The sequence below is a fragment of the Odontesthes bonariensis genome, chromosome 7 (genome assembly GCF_027942865.1).
Source record: "Odontesthes bonariensis isolate fOdoBon6 chromosome 7, fOdoBon6.hap1, whole genome shotgun sequence".
NCBI lineage: Eukaryota > Metazoa > Chordata > Actinopteri > Atheriniformes > Atherinopsidae > Odontesthes > Odontesthes bonariensis.
In genome coordinates, this window is record NC_134512.1 from 36,799,733 (window position 1) to 36,818,309 (window position 18,577).

At 41.7% G+C, this 18,577-nt stretch overlaps 1 protein-coding gene across 1 annotated transcript in view; it reads right to left on the minus strand.

Annotated features, from left to right (window-relative positions):
- jph3b (junctophilin 3b) overlaps positions 1 to 18,577 on the minus strand; it is a 117,093-nt gene that overhangs the window by 47,437 nt on the left and 51,079 nt on the right. Inside the window, exon 3 of the mRNA XM_075470718.1 lies at positions 11,205 to 11,570. Coding sequence (XP_075326833.1) covers positions 11,205 to 11,570 — 366 coding nt within the window. The remainder of the gene's footprint in view (positions 1 to 11,204; positions 11,571 to 18,577) is intronic.

Here is an 18,577-nt window from a genome sequence, read left to right on the forward strand (position 1 = left end):
TTACGGACCTTTTTGGACATGCGCATGACTTGCCATTCTGAAGCAGGTTGAGAAGAATCAAAATTAGGCAAATACCGGAGACAGCAGTAAACATCAAAAAAGCGGTGAGGGGGGTTCTAAAACATTGCAGACGACTCAGAAAAGAGGCTTAATGTTGAAAATACCGCAGTTCCCCTTTATGCTAGTTTTTCAGTGTGGGTATTTGTCTTATTTACCTAGACTGTGTATATATATATATATATATATATATATATATATATATATATATATAGTGTAAGTATGTACACACATATCTAACAGAACAAGTTTTACAAGTTTTATGTACATTTATATGCAGGAGTCCACACGCATATAGTCAAAGAGGTTATTGCTGCTCAGCACACAAACGATACACAAAACTGAAAATTAGTTACTATGGCTACTACAGCCAATCACAACTGTCCAACGTACAGCCAATCACAATGTACTCCCATTCAAGCGTACAGCCATATTGTGTGACGTAATCGGACGACGATGGAACCCGAGCTGATCTGGCACCTTCACCGGAACTCTGCTCACAGGACGCAGCAGGGGGAAAGAAAATGTTCATGAATGATGTTGCTAATATGGGAAGTCATACAGCTTCATGCCAAAAGAGGCGAACTGTCCCTTTAACTAAAGTGTTTCCGTCACCAGGAGGCTGGGACTGTTCTGTGCTCCCTTCGGAGCTCTGGCGGCTGTAAAAAGCTACAGAACGCTCTGAGAAACGGAGTGGCTGATGTCTTCTTTACCTTTAATCTGTCCGTCCTTGTTCTGACTTATTAGCAGCGTGAGCCGAGTTAGCTGCTGTGGTCGCACTGCCTCAGCAGAGGACCGTCATCTGGACTAAGAGGATTGCTTTTTTACTTATTCGGCTCATCTTGCATGTACACAAACATGTTCAGCAGCTGCATTCACACACCACACCAGTAAGCTTATAAGCAGGAGGTTTGTGTGTGTGGGTGGGTGTGTGCGTTAGAGGCCAGTTCAACTTCTCCGAGCCGTCTGCCACCATTATTTCACTTTTCCATGTCTCCTGCTGTCTGTTAATGTTTTGAGTCTCGTCTCATTATTTCCACCTTTACACTGAATGAAGTCAGGCCGTCTGCACCTGAACACACGCAAACCCGTTCTGTAGGCATGAGCAGGAGGTCAGAATGCAACTCGTTACTGATCTGTTCCAAGGTCATCTGCTAATCAGATAGTAAAGCTAATCCTCTTTAAGACAGCTGCTCCATTCACCTTCTCAGACTGCTGCAGCTCTGCGACCGTTGGACAGACAACCTGAAAGAGGTGCAGCTGGAACGCACTTTACCTGCTTCTCAAACTGCTCAAACACAACTCTTGTTAAAGGGATAGTTCGCCCCTTTTGAAATGAAGCTGTATGACATCCCATATCAGCAACATCATTTCTGAACATCTTCTTACCCCCTGCTGCGTCCTGTGAGCAGAGTTCCAGCCTCGTTTTGGTGTTGATGAAGGTAGTCCGGCTAGTTGGCTGGGGTTTAAAAAATAAAGCGTTTTGCTTCTCAAAACAATATGCGTTCAAAAGAGTAATACATTTGCATCACAAAATGGTTCTCCAGGAAAAAGTCAGACCTCACAATCGCTTGGCCCTATTTTCTCTCCCTTCGTATCACTGCCTGCTGCCGCCTGCCGACAGCCGCGCCTGTTACGGTGTTTGCTGCTCGGTCTGCACTTCGGTCTACACAGCAGGCAGTGATACGAAGGGAGAGAAAATAGGGCCAAGCGATTGTGAGGTCTGACTTTTTCCTGGAGAACGATTTTATGATGCACATGTATTACTCTTTTGAACGCATATTGTTTTGAGAAGCAAAACGCTTTATTTTTTAAACCCCAGCCAGCTAGCCGGACTACCTTCATCAACACCAAAACGAGGCTGGAACTCTGCTCACAGGACGCAGCAGGGGGTAAGAAGATGTTCATAAATGATGTTGCTGATATGGGATGTTACACAGCTTCATGTCAAAAGAGGCGAACTATCCCTTTAAACAGATGAGCACGAGGAAAGTATCTGTGTTCTTGAATGGTTATGCTGGTGTTTTAGCTGAACACCCTGAGTATGAACACTCTTAGAAAAGTGACGGGTTAAATCTCCACAGGATTAATAAGAAACCGATTTAGCTGAATGAATCCTTGATTTTTCCTCCTGTTCCAGCTTCACTTTCTGCTGCCATTAGTTTCACCCATCCATTATCTGCTAATAATATCTCTGTTGGACACAGACAGAAAAGCACAGCAAGGGAGGTTTGATGGGTTAAAAGGTCCCAAACCAGAGTCCAACTTTCAATACTTAGCTTTTTTTATGACAAACATCTGGCTTATAGCTGCTACACCGACTGTAAAGTTCAAGGCTTCTGCGCCCGTGCATCTGCGATGGCCCACAGTTCCAGGTTAATCTGAAAAATAACGAGTTTTATTCATATGGCATGAAGCTTTGTTTAAAGAAAGAGATCAATCCAACCCACTATAAGCCGTTGTGGACAGCGAGCAACAGTTGGTCTGCAGATCTGAGAGCACGGCAGGGGTGTAAGGGGTGAAAAGGTCCTTTTGCACAGCTCGTTGCTTTGCTACCGTTTCCTCAGTCGATGAACGCTCGTCCTGCTACGCCTCACTGCAGGCACAGAGGCGACTGAAGGTGTCCTGCCACTGCTCAGCTGAGTCCGTCAGGAGTTGTTTCAGACATGATGGATATCTTATTCCTGTGTGTCATTGTCTGAAGCCAAGGTGATTCCATCCCCTAAAACTATATGTGTGTGTAGTGAATCTCTAAGGGCCCAAAACAGTGACTTTGGTTTTAAGTGACTTCAAAAGTAGAAAAAATTACAGGTCATCCAGGTATTTATGTCTCCAAGACAGCCATGCAGTTCCAGTTGCTGATTAACTTCCTCAGGCTTCATAGATCCACAGAACTGGAGGATATTAGCATAACAATTGAGAAGCATGCCATGTGTCCTGATGGTGTTCCCCCAAAGCAAGTTTGTATAGAATAGAATTGGTCCCAGCCCAGATCCCAGAGGGACAACATAACTAACTGAGCAGAGAATACATTATTTAACTCATTGATTTAACGCCATCGTGCTGCATGGTGTGGTGCTCAGCACCGCCGCCTCACAGCCAGAAGGTTCCAGGTTCAACTCCCGTCTGGGGCCTTTCTGTCAGTGGGGTCACATGGCACTGAAAGGATCGGATTATTGGCTAAATTACAATAAGAATGAGTTGAGCGAGGGTAATTCTCCTTGGATATATGGCGGTGAATGAATGGGATCAGAGGCACAAAGCGTGTCATACCCCGGTATGATAGGTGGCGCTGTACCCATTCCAGCTGTTGCTAATAGAGCCACTTCCTGTTGACCTCTTCAACAACAACAACAACAACAAACTCAGGCATTGGAGAAAGATGGAGAACGCAGAGCAAGATGAAGCTACGTCCCTCTACATTTGGTCTGTGATGAGCTGCTTGTTGCACAAACTCGATGCCCAACGGAGCATTCTCCCTTTTTTGTAATTCCACAAACAGAATAAAGGTTTCACAAACCCAAAACTGTGTTTTAAAGAGTCTTTAGCCTTTTTGGGATACTGTTGTCCACATTTAATTTACATAAATTCAGTCTGGACCTTTTTTAAGGTGGTATATAAAAAGAAAAAGCACCAAAATGTCAGGCCTCACAATCGCTTGGCCCTATTTTCTCTCCCTTCGTATCACTGCCTGCCGCCGCCTGCTGACAGCCGCGCCTGTTACGGTGTTTGCTGCTCGGTCTGCACAGCAGGCAGTGATACGAAGGGAGAGAAAATAGAGCCAAGCGATTATGAGGTCTGACTTTTTCCTGGAGAACGATTTTGTGATGCAAATGTATTACTCTGTTGAACGCATATTGTTTTGAGAAGCAAAACGCTTTATTTTTTAAACCCCAGCCAACTAGCCGGACTACCTTCATCAACACCAAAACGAGGCTGGAACTCTGCTCACAGGACGCAGCAGGGGGTAAGAAGATGTTCAGAAATGATGTTGCTGATATGGGATGTTACACAGCTTCATGTCAAAAGAGGCGAACTGTCCCTTTAGAAATGGTTGAGGCAAGTTGCCTGTTAGAGGATGTAGAATAACTGGGACTTAGGCTGTGTTCGAAACCGCATACTATATACTACATACACATCGATCAGACAGTATGCAGAGCGTTTACCCACAATGCATTTCGCTCCTGCCCGAGCCGAAATCAGCCGGCCTGAAGCTGATTTCTCTTAAGCTCTAAACTCTGTAAACTTTAGCAACATTTGAAACATTTTCAGGTGAGAAAGTAGTCGTTTAGATCCCCAACGTGTTGAAAACTTGCCAAAATACCGGCTATTTACAATTTTGTTCCCACGAATTCGGCGCTACTAAAGCTAACCGCAGTGAGCAACGCACTTCCTGTTATTTTCAGAAAATAAAATACCCGTTGCCTTTTATCATAGGGAAAGCCATTACCATACAATTGGTGCTTTTGTTTTGAAAACAGGAAGTGAACCTACCCTCGTTGTAGCTAGCTTGAAACTGCCGTTTTGGCAGGAAATGACGATCGGCGACGTCACGTTACGTTGCATCTTGGGTAGTTTGAGTATGAGTAGTGACCTCATGATGCATACCCAACATTTCAGAGAATCTAGTATGCATCCGGGAACTTAAAAAAAGTTAAAGTTAGTAGGAGTAGTAGGAGAGGTAGGCGGTTTCGAACACAGCCTTAGTAAAAAAAAAACCTTGAGCCTGACACTTATATCCTTTCTGTTCAAAGCCTCTTAAAAAACAGCGGCTCTGATGAAGCCAGAGCTACAGTTTCTTCCTTGAAACAACGAGGTCCAGGATGCATCCACGTCTCCTGGTCTCAGGACAGCTAATGGATATGTGCTGTGAGTTTGTTCCTTGGTACTTCTGTCTGAGGCTCCTGGCTGCTGTGAAGAAGGTCCGGCGGCACATTAACATTCCAAACTCTGATCTGCTCAATGCTCAAGTTAAATCAGCATTTATAATGAGAGCCGACTCTCGTTTCCTTCCTGCACAGCAGCTTCATCAGAGCTTTAAGAGCTCCAGACAGTGTGCCGTAACCCCCTTAACTCTAATTTCACGTTAACCTTAATCCTGCTCTTAATCTGTCATCGATCTAAATTACAACGTGGACCACAGCCATGCAAAAGCGTGTAGGGTCAGCACACTCTTGTCCTGGGGGTGGACTTTAACAGATGTGAGGGAAGGGTGGGGATGATCATTTGCTAATCAAAGCACATGAAGCTGCGGCATTAACATGAGTGAAAGTCCTGTAACCTCCCTGTGAAACAACAGCGTCAGCTCAGAGGCTAATATTGCTGTTTTATACGTACGCTGCTGGAGAAGGAGCAGAAACATTGCTGACGCCGGATGATATTTAATGAGTCCCTGTGAGATGAAGAGTATTAGCCTGTGTTTGGAACAACGTAGCACTGCGGCTAAACTTGCTGATGTAGTGTTAAGCGCACAGTGAAGACACACGAAGGTACAGGCAGGCAAAGGAACCCTGCTGCTCTTATTTAGCATAAAAGCTGGGATCAACTCTCTTTGGCCACAGAGTGTGAAATCAAACCGCAGTCTCGGCTGCAAACTCATTATATGCTCGGCCTGCCTTCAAAAACTGTAACTGTCATAAATGTGATACTGCACAGTTGTTATGCAAAAGAGCCAAGTTTGAGTCCCATCCGACCCAATGCTGTTCAACAGATTTTACCTTCAATCTTTGCCACCGTTTATGAGTAATCTAACAGCTTGGTGTATTTTCAGCAGAGATGGGACCAAGTCACACATGTGCAAGTCTCAAGTAATTTTTTCTTGGGCAAGTAAAGTCACCTTATTTTTGCAATTTTACCTGCAGAATCTGATCTTAATAAAGTGAAAACACAAAGATATAAGTAACTGTCAGTAAACATCATTGGCCAATGTGTCCAACCTGTCCACCCCGTATCATATCAAGCTAACGTTAGCTAACTACCGGCTAGGCTAACAGGATAATATTAGCTAATTTGACAAGCAGTTACTGGTCAGAATGGATCTTTAAATGACGAACAAAGTTCGAAGTTATGCTAGATGCTTAACACTCAAGTCATTCAAGTCATCGTGTCTCAAGTGTCTCAAGTCAAGTGCCGAGTCTTTAACTTCCAAGTCCGAGTAGAGTCTCAAGTCTTTTATTTTTTGTCAAGTCAAGTCACAAGTCATCAAAACAGCGACTCGAGTCGACTTGAGTCCAAGTCACAGTGACTTGAGTCCCCATCTCTGATTTTCAGTGCTTCTCTGCCAAATTTTATAAGTTTCAAATTAAATTCGGTTGTTTTTAGAAGCGTTTCCACTGCAGAATCACGTGTGTTTCCAACACAGTTCTGCCTCGGGGGCCTGAACACTGAAACGTGTTGCTGGTCTCAAGCTGAAATCTGCATATATATATGGCTTTAAGAACAATAAAATTCATTCATTTCAGCTAAGGCTGGGCGAGTTAACTCGTTTTTAATCGCGTTAACGCATTAATTGTTTAACGCCGATAAATATTTTATCGCGCATTAACGCATGTTTTATTGTATTTTTTTTTTTAATTTTGAGGGCTTTTGTGCCTTTAATGGAAAGTTCAGAGAGGCAGGAAGCAGGGGGCAGAGAGAGGGGGAACGACATGCAGCACAGGGCCGTCTGATGCGGGACTCGAACCGGGGCCAGCTGCAGCGAGGACTATAGCCTCTGTACATGGGGCACCTGCTCAACCTACTACACCACAAACCACCCCGGTTTATTACCTCCGCCCAGGAGGTTATGTGATCGCCCGAGTCTGTTGGTCTGGATGTTTGTCTGTTCTCGTGCTGCAATCTTGCGACCTGCCACAAGGTGGCGACAAAGCTACCTTGGCGGAGGTCTGCACTCTCTGAGTGCATTTCTAGTTAATTATTTTATTATTGTAAAAGTCTGTTGCTCACAGGCTTTTATTTTGTAAAAGTCTGTTGCTGTCTGCTGTGGAACCAGAAAAGAAAGGCTGTGTTCGAAACCGCATACTGCATACTCATCGATCAGACGGTATACAGAGCGTTTACCCACAATGCATTTCGCTCCTGCCCGAGCCGAAATCAGCCGGCCTGAAGCTGATTTCGCTTAAGCTCTAAACTCTGTAAACTTTAGCAACATTTGAAACATTTTCAACGGTTAGGATGCCTCCTGGACGCCTCCCTGGTGAGGTGTTCCGGGCCCGTCCCACTGGGAGGAGGCCCCGGGGAAGACCCAGGACACGTTGGAGAGACTATGTTTCTCGGCTGGCCTAGGAACGCCTCGGGGTCCCCCCAGAAGAGCTGGAGGAAGTGGCCGGGGACAGGGACGTCTGGGTCTCTCTGCTCAAAATGCTGCCCCCGCGACCCGATCCCCGGACAAGCGGAAGATGATGGATGAAACATTTTCAGGTGAGAAAGTAGTCGTTTAGATCCCCAACGTGTTGAAAACCTGACAAAATACGGCTATTTACAATTTTGTTCCCACGAATTCGGCGCTACTAAAGCTAGCCGCAGTGAGCAACGCACTTCCGGTTATTCTCACAAAATAAAATACCCGTTGCCTTTTATCATAGGGAAAGCCATTACCATACAATTGGTGCTTTTGTTTTGAAAACAGGAAGTGAACCTACCCTCGTTGTAGCTAGCTTGAAACTGCCGTTTTGACAGGAAATGACGATCGGCGACGTCACGTTACGTTGCATCTTGGGTAGTTTGAGTATGAGTAGTAACCTCATGATGCATACCCAACATTTCAGAGAATCTAGTATGCAACCGGGAACTTCTCGCTTACTCAAACTCGCATACTAACTCAAAAGTTAGTAGGAGTAGTAGGAGAAGTATGCGGTTTCAAACACAGCCAAAGTATTCGGCGGATCCACCAAACATGGAGAAGGGTACGGAACTTTTACTCGGCCATTTTCATTTTAAAGTTCTTCCAGACGGCGGCGTCGACAGAACCAAAGTCATCTGTAAACACTGCCAAGTTGAATTGTCTTCTCAGCGTAGTAGTTCCAGTCTAAAATATCACTTAAAGGCAAAACACACAACTGATAGCAGCAAGTCATTCAAGGAAACAGACAGTGGAGCGAGGCTTCTACATAAAAACTACAGAAAGATGCTGATGTTAAAAGTGTGTTTGCACAACAAATGTTATGGCACTTTCATTCATATGGCAGCACATTTAAAATAAAACTAAAAACTAAATGCTAAAAGCTATACACTACTTTTGGATTCATTTTTGGATTCTGCGTACAAATGCGATTAATCACGATTAATCAGGGAAATCATGCGATTAATTAGATTAGATTTTAATCGTTGCCCAGCTTTAATTTCAGCATCTCACATGGTGTCTTTGTAGTATTTACAGCTAAATGGGGGATTGTTTTCATGAATTTTCCCTTTAAATCAGCAAGACAGAATATTTTGTGATCTTTGAAGGAAGTTTTTAAAGGACTTTGGTTATTTGAGTCAATACTCTGTTAGTTCAGCTTCTAAAGAATTGAATTTCTATTAAGAAAAATACTCACTTATCAAGATGTTGTGTGTTTGCTCGATCAATAAAGAAGCAATTTGCTGTTTCTTGGGAGTGCACTTGCTCTGTAACAGTAAGACTAAATATGTTTTAAACAAATTAAAAGAAAAAAAAAATCCATATTAATTATTTAGGATTGAAAATGGCCTGGTCTGGTCCCTTTGATTGACAGCAGCCTTCAAAGGCCAACCTTACACCTCTCATCAGAAGCAGCATCAATAAATAATGATGTATAATGTAAAAAAATATAGAGTTTACTTTCTCCTGCTCAGCTTGGACAGCTTCAGGTGACCAACAGCTGACAGCACATGTTACTTCTCGGGCTGGGCGAGTTAACTCGTTATTATCGCGTTAACTTGTTAATTATTTAATGCTGATAAATATTTTATCGCGCATTAACGCAGGTTTTATTATTGTAAAAGTCTGTTGAATGCATCACATTCACACAGTTACAGCAAACAACACAAAGCAAGGAGGAATAAAATAAAAATAAACCAGCAGGTAACATCACCGCTACAGGTGTGAAGCTAACGGAGCTAACCGGCGCTACTTCCTGTTTTACTGGTTTCAACATAAAAGCACGTATTTCAAAATAAATTTTAAAAAAATCTCCTGTAAACACTGCCAAGTTGAATTGTCTTCTCAGCGTAGTAGTTCCAGTCTAAAATATCACTTAAAGGCAAAACACACAACTGATAGCAGCAAGTCATTCAAGGAAACAGACAGTGGAGCGAGGCTTCTACACTGGAAAAAATGCCCCTCCAAAAATAAGTAAAAACACAGCAAATAAAAGACGTTTTTGCTTGAAATAAGCAGTAAAATCTGCCAATGGAACTAGTGAAAATCGGCTTGTCAAGATTTCACTTAACAAGATATTCAAGATGTATTGCCTTAAATCAAGTCCCTATATCTGAAATGGTGCTTGTTAGGCAGTTGTGTCTTATATCAAGTGTAATGAGATACTCAATGAGACAAATATACTTGGTCATTTAGATTTTTTTTCCAGTGTACATAAAAACTACAGAAAGATGCTGATGTTAAAAGTGTGTTTGCACAACAAATGTTATGGCACTTTCATTTATATGGCAGCAGTGGTGTAGTCTACGTTGAACGCAGGTATACGGCGTATACCCACCTCTTTTTTGGGGGGATTTCCGTATACCTACCTAAAATGCTCCGTATACCCACTTAAAATTCATTTTTCAATATTTAGAATAGCACAGCCACGTTTCATCAACTACCACTTCTCATGGAAGCCTTGTTATAATTTAACAATACAACGACAACACTTCAGAATAGCATTCATTCGGAAATTGCGGCAGTCAATCAATCTCCCAGGGATTCACTATCAGTGTTTTGACAATAACGTCCCATAGAAACTCTTCTTCTTTGTATTAGTTGAAAGCGGTGATTCTCTAACGCACAACAGCGCCCCCTATAGGAGTGGAAGGTGGAAAACTAAAATGGGTGTGTGTGTATATATATATTTTTTTATGTATATTACATATATAAACGAATGTAATACACATATATATATATTACAATTAATTAATTCTGAAAGCCCTTGTATATATATATATAAATATATATATATATATATATATATATATATATATATATATAAAACAACCTGTCTAAAGATGTGATGGTGTTCTGCTGCTTTAAAACAATCACTCTGTTAGGCCTCGCTCTATGAGGGATGAGTACAAAGATTAAGTGCCACAGGGAGTCCCATTGCCACTGAGATACACAGCACACAGTCCACACAATCAAAGTGAGTTTATGCTGTCCCTCATGCATGCAAGGGGCAGGTAAGTGCAAAGCTGCGACCCCACAAACATGTTTGTCCCTTAACACGTTAAGACAGCATTATAAATGTGCTGTTACCAGAATGGCAATGACCAAGTCGTAGTGCACTATTAAAAGCCCTGTGTTATGTCATAGTATTGTAGTACTATGGTACTTAACTTTTCAATGACTATTACAGCGCGCCACTGGAGGTACGGCGTGCATTAAGGGGCTACTATTGGTCCCGAGGGGTCCCGAGGGGTCCCGAGTCCCGACCCCTAGTTTGGTACCACGGGCCTATGACTGGCCAACTATACAGTATACCCACCTCAAAAAGGTAGACTACACCACTGTATGGCAGCACATTTAAAATAAAACTAAATGCTAAAAGCTATACGCTACTTGCGGATTCATTTTTGGATTCTGCATACAAATGCGATTAATCGTGATTAATCAGGGAAATCATGTGATTAATTAGATTAAACATTTTAATCGTTGCCCAGTCTTAATTTCAGCATCTCATATGGTGTCTTTGTAGTATTTACAGCTAAATGGGGGATTGTTTTTTCCCTTTAAATCAGCAAGTCAGAATATTTTGTGATCTTTGAAGGAAGTTTTTAAAGGACTTTGGGTATTTGAGTCAATATTCTGTTAGTTCATAGTTGAATTTATGTTTGGATTTTGCGTACAAATGCGATTAATCGTGATTAATCATGGAAATCATGTGATTAATTAGATTAAAAACTTTTAATCGTTGCCCAGCCCTAGTTGCTTCAAAATAAAAGAGCCAAAGACCAAACAGACATGGAGCTCTTACCTGGACAGAGCGATCTCAGCCTTCTGCCGGGCGATGTCCGCCGCCTTCTGCGCTCCCTCCACGGCTCGGTCCACCTTCTCCCGGATCTTGCTGGCCCGGAGCGGGATCAGGTTCTTCCTCTTGCCGCTCACCAGGACGTTCTGCTTGTACTTGCCCTCCTCCTTCGTGCCGTCGGGAAACGTGGTGCAGCCGTAGCCGTGCCGCTTGTTGCTGAGCCACTCCCCCTCGTACTGCAGCCCGTCGGACCGCCGGCTCACACCGAACCCGGTCCGCTTGTCGTTCTTCCACTCCCCGTTGTAGGTCTCCGTGGCCGTGGCGTCCACATCGTCGTCCCCAACAGCCAACTCAGCGTCTGCATCCCCGAGGCTGCAGGGCGAAAGGTGTTGTTGGTGTGAAGCAAACATTTGGTCACGTTTTTAACCCTCAAACCTGATTTAAAACACAACTTATTTTCTGAAAAGGGACATTTTTGTCCCCTTTCAAAACAACTTAAAAAGATCATGTTAATATTTTTTCTCTGTTTTTTTTTTCATAGATCTTTTATTCCACTTCAGTTCTGATCATAACTACCAAGTTTTCAATTATTTTCAAAAATTTAACCCTTTCAATACTGGTTTATATGATGTAAACGCCAATTTCTGTAAAAAAAAAAAAACAACACAAAAACTGCTATATTTTCAAAATATGGAATGAAAAGTGGAATTATTGAGCGGGGATAATTATGTGTGGAGATATGTCAATGATTACTAACGGCATTGATTTTTAGGGATTTTTTGTTTTTTGTTATGCCTGATTTAAAAATAAACTCCTTCATTTCTGAAAAGGGACATTTTTGTCCCCTTTCAAAACAACTTAAAAACATCATATGTTAATATTTTTTCTCTGTTTTTTTTTTCATAGATCTTTTATTCCACTTCAGTTCTGATCATAACTACCAAGTTTTCAATTATTTTCAAAAATTTAACCCTTTCAATACTGGTTTATATGATGTAAACGCCAATTTCTGTAAAAAACAACAACACAAAAACTGCTATATTTTCAAAATATGGAATGAAAAGTGGAATTATTGAGCGGCATTGATTTTTAGGGATTTTTTGTTTTTTGTTATGCCTGATTTAAAAATAAACTCCTTCATTTCTGAAAAGGGACATTTTTGTCCCCTTTCAAAACAACTTAAAAACATCATATGTTAATATTTTTTCTCTGTTTTTTTTTTCATAGATATTTTATTCCACTTCAGTTCTGATCATAACTACCAAGTTTTCAATTATTTTCAAAAATTTAACCCTTTAATAAAGTACCAAATGGACAGCTTCCTGTCCGTAAAACACAAGAGAAGAATAAATTTAAGTTGGATGAAACATTTATGCAAAAACAATAGCGTTGCACGAGTTTGCTGATTTTTATCAGGGAAAAACGAACTAATGGAATCACTCAGTGGGGTCACATGGCTCTGAAAGGATCGGATTATTGGCTAAATTACAATAAGACTGAGCTGAGCAAGGGTAATTCTCCTTGGATATATGGCGGTGAATGAATGTGATCAGAGGCACAAAGCGTGTCACACCCCGGTATGATAGATGGCGCTGTACCCATTCCAGCTGTTGCTAATAGAGCCACTTCCTGTTGACCTCTTCACCACCAACAACAACAACAAACTCAGGCATTGGAGAAAGATGGAGAACGCAGAGCCAGATGAAGCTACGTCCCTCTACATTTGGTCTGTGATGAGCTGCTTGTTGCACAAACTCGATGCCCAACGGAGCATTCTCCATCGCGTTGTTTGTTTCTTTCTGACGGCGACAACAACAGGAATATCGTCTCCTTTGACTTCCGGGTCACGACCCCGGGAAAACATCTGGAGCATGCGCAGAACGCAAAGTCTGATTCACCACGAGCTTCAGCGTCTACAAGCAGGTTTAGAGTGACTTTCAACCCAGTTATCTCGGGGTCTGAATCCCATCTGATCCTATTCTTAGTCAGATTAAGGTGTCTACATGCACTTAATAACTCAGTCTGATTGTAGTTTAGCCAATAATCCGATCCTTTCAGTGCCATGTGACCCCACTGAGTTTCTCATCCATTCCTCAACACGATTTAGCATCTTTCCATTGATGTGCTGCGTGGGGACAGGATCGCTTCCGGGTCACGACCAAAAAAAAAAGTCACAGAACATAAATAAATCTTGAAAGTCAAACTTTTCCAAGTTTTCATTTTGAAACATGCTGTCAGAAAACAAAAACCAGATCTTTTTTTTTGTTTTTTCCATTTTTCATTTTGAAAATAAAAAAACGAGTCGTTTCTCCTTTCTCCTTGTTTTAATTTTTATTCTATTTTTTTTATTTCTCTTTAAATTGCTTGTTTTTCTGTTCTTTTAAATGCCTTGTCTTTATGTAAAGCACATTGAGTTGCCCGTGGTATAAAATGCGCTTTATAAATAAAGATGCCTTGCCTTTTAGTATTGGTCATCGGGAAACGGCTTGTTTCCCGACAGTGGCGGCTCCTGACATTTTTTTTAGGTAGTGCAGTTTCCAGTCTGTGAAAGCTGCATCAGAGTGTGCTGTGCGAAGCTGAACCGATTGCACTGATGCAAACCTGTTATGTTCCCACACAGGAAATAAAATGTCCAATCGTCCAGAAACTCCTTGTCTTCTTTAAATAAACACAACGCAGAGTCGAGGGGTTATTTGGTCTGTCAAATAACCAAAGTGACTCAGCAATTTCCCCCGTTATCTCCATAAGTACCATAAAAGTCCATAGGACTGAGCTATATTTGTCTAGGTAGCATCATTTATTGTAATAATTTTTAATAATTTTTTGTTATTTTTTGCATAATTTGCCAATCAGTTAATATTACACCTTAACCATTATTTATTTATTTTCCTCATTGTTCCAGGATTCTATGAGATAAGTAAACACATAAGCTCTTAATGATAAGATTCATTCAATTTTCATTCTAAAGAATGTAATTAAAATGACAACATATAAATCCAAGTCAAGTGTTTATTGAAGTTTTGGAAAATATGACTTAGAAAAGCATAACCAATTGTCAAACATGGTTAAGTGCAGCTTACTTATGTGAGATTTCTCTCTTTTGTAAATATAATACTGCACCATTAACAATGAATGTGTCATTATACATTCTGCTATCATTGTCAACATTATATAAAAGATTTAAATCATTACAAGTCAATGATTGAGCACAAAAGGGTAAGTTATTTAGCTACATCAAAAACTACCTGGAAAAATAGCAGGGTTGGTGGAGCCCTGGGTTTCATCTTTGCCTCGCAAGGCGAGCCCAAAAATCCTGCAAAATTCTTCCAAACTTCCTTCTCCGCATTAGTACGACGACTAAAGGGTACTTCTTTCAGAAACACTAACGTATTGTTGCACTCCACACTCGCCATCTTCTTCATAGAATGTTTTTTATTAATTTTTTTTATTGAAAACCACAATGTTACAACAACAAGTAGAAGGTTCATGGTCCCGCACAACAGACATATGACGAAAGCACGTTGTGCGTCGTTTGTGCGAGCACATAAACCCTCATAGAGAATGCATTGGGAGCAGGATTTTTGAAAAAAACCGAGGTCCCATTCATGTCAATGGGAGCTTCCTGGTGCAAATTCGACCCTGACAGAAATCGCACAAAACAGGCGTAGCAACACCAGGCGCGACCTTAATCTGATTGGACAATGACATGTACAACCAGTTTGCCTACAGCAGATCAGTCCCGCCTTAGCAACTAGATTAAAAAAAAACAAAAAAACTCTGTGTTTGGTAGTGCGTAACACAAATCGCCCCTATGGAGGAGCCGCCACTGTTTCCCGATTTTGTTTTTTCAATATCAAAAGGAAAATCGGTTGGCCGTCATATACAACCTGATAAGGAAGGCTGGTTCTGTTCTGGGGACGAATGTGGAACCTCTGGAGACAATAATGCAAAGAAGGATTTTGCATAAAATCAAGAGAATGATGGACAACCCTGAACATCCTCTCCATGAGACTGTTATCGGAAAACAGAGTCTCTTCAGTCAAAGGCTTCTTCAGTTTGGATGCAAAACGGACCGCTACAGGAAATCTTTCCTGCCCACAGCCATCAGCATCTATAATAACTCCTTGATTTAATTGAGCTACATCAGCATTTAATTTCCCTCTGGGATAAATAAAGTATTTTTGAATTTGAATTGAATTGAATATACACGTACCCATTATCCAGCATGTTAGATTGAAATTACGATCGTTTCCTAAACCTAACCAGGAGATTGAGTCGGTTAAAATTTGCTAAACAGCAAGTGAAACCAACAGTTATTGGTGAATGGATGAAAACAGGGAGGAGAAATAAAGAGCCGCCTCCAGATGGCTTCAAACTTCAAAGTCCTGTGATTTTTAATCCATTTTCTCTCCATCTGGGTCATTTGTTCTTAGATTAACTCCAAAGCATGATGTTTGCCGTCATGGTCGGTGTGTCTGGGTTGTCACAGTCCTGTCTGGCCATGATTTTTCCTGAGTGGACTGGCGGTGGGTGGGGGCATGGTTGCTTGCGCCCGTTTCTCATCTTCTCATCATGCAGCAGAGTTTTAGAAGCCTCCACTTCACCTTTTTTTAATCGTTCAGCAGCGTTAACTGCTAATGTCGGGCTGTCTTTAAAACTCCTTGATGTCCCGAGGAATATCTTAACTACCACGCTCTTCTGTCTCCTCTTCTAGCGACCCAATCGGCGTGTTTCTCCAGTTGTTTGGTAGTCTCCTTCCCTGCCTTCCCACTCACCTCAGCCACTCACTTTTAAATCAACTTTTGTAAATAAACCCGCTTCCTGCTCAATTCCCTTAAACCGAGTCTGCCCTTGGTTCTTCTGCATTTTGCAGAGATCATGACAAGGACGCCGCATTATTAAAAGACACCTTGTGCGCATCTCAGAAAATGCCGGGAGCTGTGACAAAACTGCAGTATATGATTGTTCGGGCTGAACAGTGTCAAACCTGGCAACACCACGAGGACACCAAGAGGAAGCTCTAAATTTAAACAAAACGCCACAGGTGGATTGATTTTAAAGGGACAGTTCGCCTCTTTTGACATGAAGCTGTATGACATCCCATATCAGCAACATCATTTCTGAACATCTTCTTACCCCCTGCTGCGTCCTGTGAGCAGAGTTCCAGCCTCGTTTTGGTGTTGATGAAGGTAGTCCGGCTAGTTGGCTGGGGTTTAAAAAATAAAGCGTTTTGCTGCTCAAAACAATATGCTTTCAGCAGAGTAATACATTTGCATCACAAAATGGTTCTCCAGGAAAAAGTCCGACCTCACAATCGCTTGGCCCTATTTTCTCCCCCTTCGTATCACTGCCTGCTGCCGCCTGCCGACAGCCGCGCCTGTTACGCTGTTTGCTGCTCGGTCTGCACTTCGGTCTACACAGCAGGCAGTGATACGAAGGGAGAGAAAATAGGGCCAAGCGATTGTGAGGTCTGACTTTTTCCTGGAGAACCATTTTGTGATGCAAATGTATTACTCTGCTGAAAGCATATTGCATTTGCATCACAAAATCGTTCTCCAGGAAAAAGTCAGACCTCACATTGCTTGGCCCTATTTTCTCTCCCTTCATATCAAGATGGTTGATTTATGTTGTAAGACCTTAAAAAACACTGTTTAGGCATGTTAACGGGCCATCTTGGCCTTAGAAAAGCCTCATTATAATGACGAAAACATAAAGAAATGAGAAGTGAAATATTCTTTAAACCAGATGATCTACGAAAAATATGCCTCTTAAACAACTTCCCCGTTTGTCTTTTTATTAGATTTTCATTTTTCCACGTTCCATTTTTCTATAATATGTTCATAACATGCACCGTCCCCTGATTTCAGGCCTTAAAGAAGCATCTCTGTGTACGTTTGAAGCTTCGCCGATACTTAATCAGACGTGATAAGCTGCTGTCAGGCACTTCGCCAACAAACAAGTCGAGAGCTGCTGACTCTCGTTGTCTTCTAATTGATTCCTTTAAGAATAAGCTCCCTCAATTCAGCGTACTTTGAACATGATGTCTGATTCCTTACATTAAGGCTGTAAATGCTGATGTTCATACAACAAATGGGACAGGGCATGCTTTAACAGGCACCAGGCCAGCTGACCAGTTCACATTTCATTTGACCCAAAGGGCCCCGGCGGTTTACACGCCAATCCACTTTGAAGTTAGTTAAGAAGAGCAGGTGTTTGTTGTTTCCTGGAATCTCATGTCCTCTGGATAAAGGGCAGTTTCCCTTCATACTGCGTCATCACATTATCTCAGAACACGCCCGTCTCAGCTGAACACGACCCACAGTCATCGCATGCGTTCTTCTTACAATAAGAATGAATGAATCACTGCTGATACAACCCGACAAAACAGAAAAGAAGGTGTGTTTGTTGCTTCAAACTTAGTGTGACAAACCTTCCTGGATGCTGCTGGAAGCTAGAAAATGGCTGTGTTCGAAACCGCATCCTACTCCCACTACTCCCACTACTCCAACTACTCCTACTACTCATACTAACCTTTTGAGTTAGTATGCGAGTTTGAGTAAGCGAGAAGTTCCCGGATGCATACCAGATTCTCCTAAATGTTGGGTATGCATCATGAGGTTACTACTCATACTCAAACTACCCAAGATGCAACGTAACGTGACGTCGCCGATCGTCATTTCCTGTCAAAACGGCAGTTTCAAGCTAGCTACAACGAGTGTAGGTTCACTTCCTGTTTTCAAAACAAAAGCACAGATTGTATGGTAATGGCTTTCCCTATGATAAAAGGCAACGGGTATTTTATTTTGTGAAAATAACCGGAAGTGCGTTGCTCACTGCGGCTAGCTTTAGTAGCGCCAAATTCGTGGGAACAAAATTGTAAACAGCCGGTATTTTGTCAGGTTTTCAACACGTTGGGGATCTAAACGACTACTTTCTCACCTGAAAATGTTTCAAATGTTGCTAAAGTTTACAGAGTTTAGAGCTTAAGGGAAATCAGCTTCAGGCCGGCTGATTTCGGTTCGGGCAGGAGCGAAATGCATTGTGGGTAAACGCTCTGCATACTGTCTGATCGATCAATATCCAGTATGGAAGTATGTAGTATGTAGTATGTAGTATGTAGTTTGTAGTATGTAGTATGTAGTATGTAGTATGTAGTATGTAGTTTGTAGTATGTAGTATGTAGTTTGTAGTATGTAGTATGTAGTATGTAGTATGTAGTTTGTAGTATGTAGTATGTAGTTTGTAGTATGTAGTATGTAGTATGTAGTTTGTAGTATGTAGTATGTAGTATGTAGTATGTAGTATGTAGTATGTAGTTTGTAGTATGTAGTATGTAGTTTGTAGTATGTAGTATGTAGTATGTAGTTTGTAGTATGTAG